General features: G+C 45.8%; 1 protein-coding gene across 1 annotated transcript; it reads left to right on the top strand.

The window, feature by feature from the left end:
* The first annotated feature begins 3,496 nt into the window (after positions 1-3,496).
* Positions 3,497-6,681, top strand: GCNT3 (glucosaminyl (N-acetyl) transferase 3, mucin type). The gene is made up of 2 exons (XM_065941099.1): positions 3,497-3,707; positions 5,308-6,681. Exon 2 carries the CDS (start codon positions 5,359-5,361, stop codon positions 6,679-6,681), a length of 1,323 nt encoding a protein of 440 aa, XP_065797171.1. The 5' UTR covers positions 3,497-3,707; positions 5,308-5,358.
* Positions 6,682-7,302: the final 621 nt, after the last annotated feature.

The following is a 7,302-nucleotide window of genomic DNA, read 5'->3' as shown; positions in this document are numbered from 1 at the left end:
GCACCTGCGTCCCCTGCATTGCAAGGCAGATCCTTAACCACTGGGCAGTCCCCTGTTCCTCCCTCTTGCCAGTGCTGAACTTTCTCTTCAAGGCCAGCATGGAGTTAAGGTGTGGAATCTGCTGTATTGTGATCTCTGTGGGTTGCCTGGCTCCTGATCTTCCTGTGTCCCTCTCCAGCCATTCTCCTTTCTCTCCTGCATTTCCCTGGGGTCAGCTGACACCTACCCCTTCTCTCTGCAGTGCTAATACTGACCACGTATAGGAAAAGCACAGAGAAGGGGCCAATTCCAGGTCTCTTCCCTGATCTACCTGTCTAGCCACATCACCAGCATCAACATTTTCCCTTGATCCAGAGTTAAGGACCACTATTTTTACCCTCCTTGAGCTATTCTGGGAGAAAACTAGGCCCCACTGGAGATCACCTAACAGTTATCTTCACCAAGGGGCTGCATATCCAGCTTTAAAGTCAAGCTACTCACTGTTGTTGTTCAGTCGATAAGTGGTGTCCAACTCTTTGCAACCCTATGGACTACAGAATGCCAGGCTCCTCTGTCTCTCATATGTTATCTTGCTTAATCTTCACAACAATTCAATAAAATGGGCATTATATATATAGCCCCATCTATATAAAGGAAGTCGTTGGAGCACAGAGGGATTAAAGAGTCTGCCAATGGTCACACAGCTAGGGAGTAACAGAGCCAGGATTCAAAGCTAGATCTCTCCTGCCAAAACCCAGGTGTGCCAGTTGGTGTTGCTAATATGCAGACTATCTTAACAAAATATATCCATAATTTGTTAATGTTCTATTAGCATATATTTAACAAGTAAAAGTGGATACCTGTTTCAGTTCGGTTCAGTTGCTCAGTCGTGTCCAACGCTTTGCGACCCCATGAATCGCAGCACGCCAGGCCTCCCTGTCCGTCACCAACTCCCGGAGTTTACTCAAACTCATGCCCATCGAGTCGGTGATGCCATCCAGCCATCTCATCCTCTGTTGTCCCCTTCTCCTCCTGCCCCCAGTTCCTCCCAGCATAAGGGTCTTTTCCAATGAGTCAACTCTTCGCATGAGGTGGCCAAAGTACTGGAGTTTCAGCTTCAGCATAAGTCCTGCCAATGAACACCCAGGACTGATCTCCTCTAGGATGAACTGGTTGGATCTCCTTGCAGTCCAAGGGACTCTGAAGAGTCTTCTCCAACACCACAGTTCAAAAGCATCAATTTTTCAGCGCTCAGCTTTCTTCACAGTCCAACTCTCACATCCATACATGACTACTGGAAAAACCATAGCTTACCTGTTTAGGTTACCTTAAAAATCAAATATTTAAGATACATCTCTATTGAGAGATTCTGTGAATTTTTTTTTTTATGGGAAAGATGGTGGGACTTTGAGATGGTCATCAAAGCAAAGAAAGATATAAAACAAATTAGAAAGATTTTGCTACATCCAGATACTGAAGTAAGTGTTATCCTTTAATTGTTTTTGCCTCCGAGTGAGGAAAGCTGGCAGAGGACAAGACCTGATGGGGGGGGGGGGGCATAAGAGGGGGCATATATGACTCCATATGGCTGTCTGCCATTGGTTTGTCTTCATCTATAGTCAGAAACCAGCAGTGCATGCTAAGTTGCTTGTCACCTCTGACTCTTTGCAACTCTATGGACTGTAGCCCACCAGGCTCCTCTGTCCATGGGATTCTCCAGGCAAGAATACTAGAGTGGGTTGCCATTCCCTTCTTCAGGAGATCTTCCCGACCCAAGGATCGAACCCACATCTCTTATATCTTTACCACTAGCCCATAACAGGCAGAGGAGGTCCCCAAAAGAAAAAGACCTAAATTCCCAATGCTTTACTGGGGGCTGTGTAAACAATTCTCGTAGAAGGAAGGCAGCACTAACTCGCCCCGGATATTATACTGTTGTCTTTACATGAAGCCTGCCCTCTGGACTCACCTTTGTTATGTGGAATGGGGGAGTCTGCAAACCATGTTAGTGCTTTATCAGCGCCCCCTGTTACACTCTGCCAATAGGGGGCGCTGGAGTGAGGCTGGAGGCGGAACTTCCTGTTGTCTTTCTCTGCACGTTGCTTACGTGATCATCACCACGGCAACGCCCTTCTGCCTCGCTGTGGCCATTCCCTCCTGTGCCTGCACTGAATTCAGTTAACAGTAACAGAGGACAGAGACACCAGGCCCTTCAGGAGAGGTCTGGATCTCAGGCTAAGAGGATCTCCTCTGAGCTCAGTGACCCAGGTACCATCTGCTTAGGGTTCCCCTCTCAGAGGTCTGAGTTGCTGCTTGTTGCCACCCTCTTCCCAAATTCTCAAGTAAACAAATCCCAAGTGTCTCCCTCCTTCCGGCCTACTTCCAGCAATTTCTACTTCCCTAATAATTTAGCATCGTCTATCCCTCCCCCCCACTCTCATTTACTTGATACCTAGTTAAATTCTTTCCATGAAATTATTAATATTACATTTGCTATTTCAAACATTTGGCGAGGGATGCTGCATTCTTGCCTGGAGAATCCCAGGGACGGCAGAGCCTAGTGGGCTGCCTTCTATGGGGTCGCACAGAGTCAGACACGACTGAAGCGACTTAGCAGCAGCAGCTGCATTTTGGGAGGAGTGATTTGAGGGTAAGAGAGAGAGAGAGAGACGAAGTGGCAAGCAATGTAGCAGTTTTTTGTTTTTTCTTGGGTGTGGCATATGAGGATCTTAGTTCCCTGCCTAGGAATTGAACCTGTGTCCCCTGCTTTGGGAGGTCATAGTGTTAACCACTGGACCATCAGGGAAGAACCTGTCAGCAAAGTCCCTGCCAGCAGTTTTGAAGGAGGCATTTTTCACACTGTATTGCCAAAACCATCTATGGGACTCTCTTGGTGTTATCCTTTGTTCAGACTGCCAGGAACCCTAGGGTCTCAGACATTAGTGAGGGAGATCTACAATTTGGAACCTCAAGGATATTTCTACAGCCTAAAGATTATTAACAGTCATGGAAAGGCAAATGGATTTTTTGGTTTTTGTTTTGTTTTTTTGAGCAGTTGCCATGAAAGAACAAACTCTGGTTTTTACTTACTTTTTTCCCTTCAAATAAAACAACAAAAGAAACAACTTTGAAGGTCATTTTTATTGCTTCAGTCTTCAGTGAAATTCAGGGAGTCTTCAGGGAACAAAAGAAGAGTGACATCTGATCTCCAGGTCAAAAGAAGGCAAGGGAATACCTGTATGTTTTTATGGCTCCTTGTTAAGAGGGAAAAAAGCTTTCAGGTTCTTGCATGAGTATTGACAGGTTGTTATGAATGATTTTGCAGCAGGAGAGCATGGCTACGAACTAGGCTGTTCTGGATCAAATAGCTGCTTGCCTTCTCAGACATTGCCAGCATTTTTTTCTGCTTGCTCACCTCCCTCGGTGAGCAAGTGACTTGTTCTCGCAAATACAATCCTGAATGATATATCTGAGCTTGCTCTCTTATCTGAGAGCAGGAAGCTGGGTGAGTGACGGAGGCACCTGCTGCTCTTTACTTTACAGAGATTAAGAAGAAGACTGCCACAGTCTCTTGGATGTCCTGTGGAAATTAGAAAACGTATTCTGGAGAGGCTGAAAGGAGACCAGGAGATATGGTGTTCATGTTCGCTTCCACAGAACCCAACCCTTGGAAAAAGAAACACCCCATGGCAAGAGATCTTCCCTAAATAGGACAGAAGCTATTAAAGGTGAGAGTTTTCTTTATTGTTCATTTTTTCTTCCTCTTAGATTTCCATAAGTTATTTCTCACATGGGTACAATCTTATGCATCAAAGGAGATTGTGATAAGGGAAAAGAGTTATTGCTGGAAGGATATGTCACATTTTGTCTCTCTTTCTCACCTTTTAGGAATTTTTTTCCCCCTATAGTATCTGGTTTTCTTTGGTACTAAGTATCCTAGTGATTCAAATAGACATTTAAATAGACATATTTTTTCATATTCTTTTTCATTATGTTTTGTCACAGGACATTGAATATAGTTCCCTGTATTGTATAGTAGGACTTTGTTTATTTTTAACATAGTAGTTTCTAAGTACCCTGTATTGTATTTAAAATGTAACTGTGGTGGAGGAACAAGTATCAAGCTTACAGACACACACACACACACACACACACACACACACACACACACACACACAACTGGGGGCGATGAGGGAATATGGACGAGTCCCAGATTTGCCTCTTATAAGTATGTGATATTTGGCAAGTTATTTAGCTTCTGTTTTCCTCTCTATAAAAGAGGCCTAATAATACTGTGTTTTAAGCATGTTGTGAAGATCCAACAGGACAACGTAAAGAAATATTTCTGACTCATAGGAAGCACTCATTCAATACTGACATGCATAGCTCTGTGTGTCTGTGTGTGTGGATGGTGGTGGTTTAGTCGCAAAGTCGTGTCTGACTCTTGTGACCCCATGGACTGTAGCCCGCCAGGCTCCTCTGTCCATGGAATTCTCCAGGCAAGAATACTGGAGTGGGTTGCATTTCCTTCTCCATGTGTGTAGATATATTTTTATTTATTTATTTTTGGCCTCACTGTGCAGCATGTGGGAAATTAGTTCTACAACCAGGGGATTGAACCTGCACCCCCTGCCTTTGAAGCATGAAGTCTTAACTACTGGGCCACCAGGAAAGTCCCTGGATAGATTTTAAATCTGAGTAGACTGAGAGTTATCTATATGAGTGACTACAATGTATTTTTGAAATTATGTTCAATTTTTTGTACTTGTTTAAGAACATTTTCTTTAAAGCATGGCTAGATGCCATATCTAACCAGTGAATTATGTGTGGTGAAAGCATCTAAAATATGAATTGTCAAATAAGACCAAGAAGTGAACTTTATCTTTTAAAAGCACTTTGGAGTTCTAGAACTGAAGGTGAGAGTGTGAACGTCGTGTCTTTTCTGTCTAGACCGATCACAAATTCTGTCCTCCAGATAAAAGCTACTTTAGACACAGGGTGGTAAGGTGTGGGCAGAAGTCCTCTCTTCCTTGGAATAAAGGGTGGGGACTTCCTCTTACTCAGTACTCCTTTATAGCAGCAGGGCTGTTTCCTTTTCTCTCTCTGGGTGGAGGTGGATCCGGGTCCTAACTCCAGTCCCAGCATGATCAGCTGGTTTGCAGTGTCAGGTTACAGATCTCCATCCACAAGGGTCCCAGGCAGGACTTGTCTGAGGATATTTGTCTAGAGAAGAAATCTATCTTTGTCATCACTCTGGAGTTGGAACTTGATGTTCCTTGAGGATGTTCCGGATTAGTTTGTAACTAAAGGCGTTTTGTTCTGTCCAAGGATCTCGTCCTCCGCCTTCCCTGTGCCCAAACTCTACCGATCTCTCATCCCATGAAGATGACTGGGTGGAAGAAGAAGCTCTGCCGGGGTCATCATCTGTGGGCCCTGGGCTGCTATATGCTGCTGGCCGTTGTTGCTCTGAGGCTTTCTCTCAGGTTGAAATGTGATGTAGATTCCTTGGATCTGGAGTCCAGGGGCTTCCAAAGTCAGCGTTGTAGAGACGTTTTATACAAGAACCTGAAGCTGCCAGCGAAGAGATCGATCAACTGTTCTGGGATCACACGAGGGGACCAGGAAGCGGTGAGCCAGGCTCTCCTGGACAACCTGGAAGTCAAGAAGAAGCGGTTGCCTTTCACTGACACCGATTACCTCAACATGACCAGAGACTGTGAGTGGTTTAAGGCCCGAAGGAAGTTCATACAGTTCCCACTGAGCAAAGAAGAGTTAGACTTCCCCATTGCATACTCGATGGTAGTCCATGAGAAGATTGAAAACTTTGAACGGCTGCTGCGAGCTGTGTATGCCCCTCAGAACATATACTGTGTCCATGTGGATGAGAAGTCCCCTGAAACTTTCAAAGAGGCAGTCAAGGCCATTATTTCCTGCTTCCCCAATGTCTTCATGGCCAGTAAGTTGGTCCCGGTGGTTTATGCCTCCTGGTCCAGAGTGCAGGCTGACCTGAACTGTATGGAAGACTTGCTCCAGAGCTCAGTGCCATGGAAATACTTACTGAATACATGCGGGACAGACTTCCCCATAAAGACCAACGCCGAGATGGTCCTGGCCCTCAAGATGTTGAATGGGAAGAACAGTATGGAGTCTGAGATACCCTCTGAGTACAAAAAAACTCGCTGGAAATACCGCTACGAGGTGACAGACAGACTGTACCTAACCAGCAAGGTGAAGGACCCTCCGCCTGATAACTTACCGATGTTCACAGGGAATGCCTATTTTGTGGCTTCTCGAGCCTTTGTCCAGCATGTGTTAGAGAACCCCAAATCCCGAAGACTGATTGAGTGGGCCAAAGACACCTATAGCCCTGATGAACACCTCTGGGCCACCCTTCAGCGTGCACCATGGATGCCTGGCTCTGTTCCCTACCACCCCAAGTATCACATCTCAGACATGACTGCCATCGCCAGGCTGGTCAAGTGGCAGGGCCACGAGGGAGATGTCAGCATGGGGGCACCTTATGCACCTTGCTCTGGAATCCATCAGCGGGCCATTTGCATTTATGGGGCCGGGGACCTGCACTGGATTCTCCAGAACCATCACCTCTTGGCAAACAAGTTTGACCCAAGGGTGGATGATAACGTCCTGCAGTGCTTAGAAGAGTATTTACGTCATAAGGCCATCTATGGGACTGAACTTTGAGCTGTACTGTGGGCGGATTGCTACCTGAGGGCCAGGGGCATGTGCCAACATGCCTAGGGCATGCTGGTACTGTGTGGGGTGGGGGACGAGGGCTGTGGAATTCGTGGCATCCCCAGGGTCAGAGGCCTGCTCCTGGAGTGTGGAGAGAGATGCTGACTTGCAGACTGGTGCCCTGGGTGAACACTGACTGGTAGCTCAGCCCACTTCCAATAGCTCCTTCATTCACTTTCTCACTGAGTTCATCATAAGAACCAGCTGTCTGGGTAAGTGTGGGAGGAGACCCCGGATTTCAGTTGAATTGGTATCAACTTTTCCGCTCTCTGGAGGTGCCCATTTCTAATAATTCTAGGCTTGGTAGTGGGGAGGGGACTTTGATGGACAGAAGGCCTCCTGTTTTGTACTATTAACTTAATAAATAGCTTCTGATTAAAATCTCTACCTCTTTTTTTTTGGTCTAGCAAGCCAGAAATAAGATAAAACCGTGACTTTTTCTCGTAACTCTTGGTGACATTTGAAATCCCTGGTGGCCAGCAAGAGAATCACCATTATTCCTTAGTGATCATGGCAGGCTGTATAAATGGCCGATGCACAAGAATGTAAAGCCCCCCTTGTTTTGTTAAT

The sequence above is a fragment of the Muntiacus reevesi genome, chromosome 7, assembly GCF_963930625.1.
Source record: "Muntiacus reevesi chromosome 7, mMunRee1.1, whole genome shotgun sequence".
NCBI lineage: Eukaryota > Metazoa > Chordata > Mammalia > Artiodactyla > Cervidae > Muntiacus > Muntiacus reevesi.
This window is presented reverse-complemented; position numbering and strand designations above follow the sequence as displayed.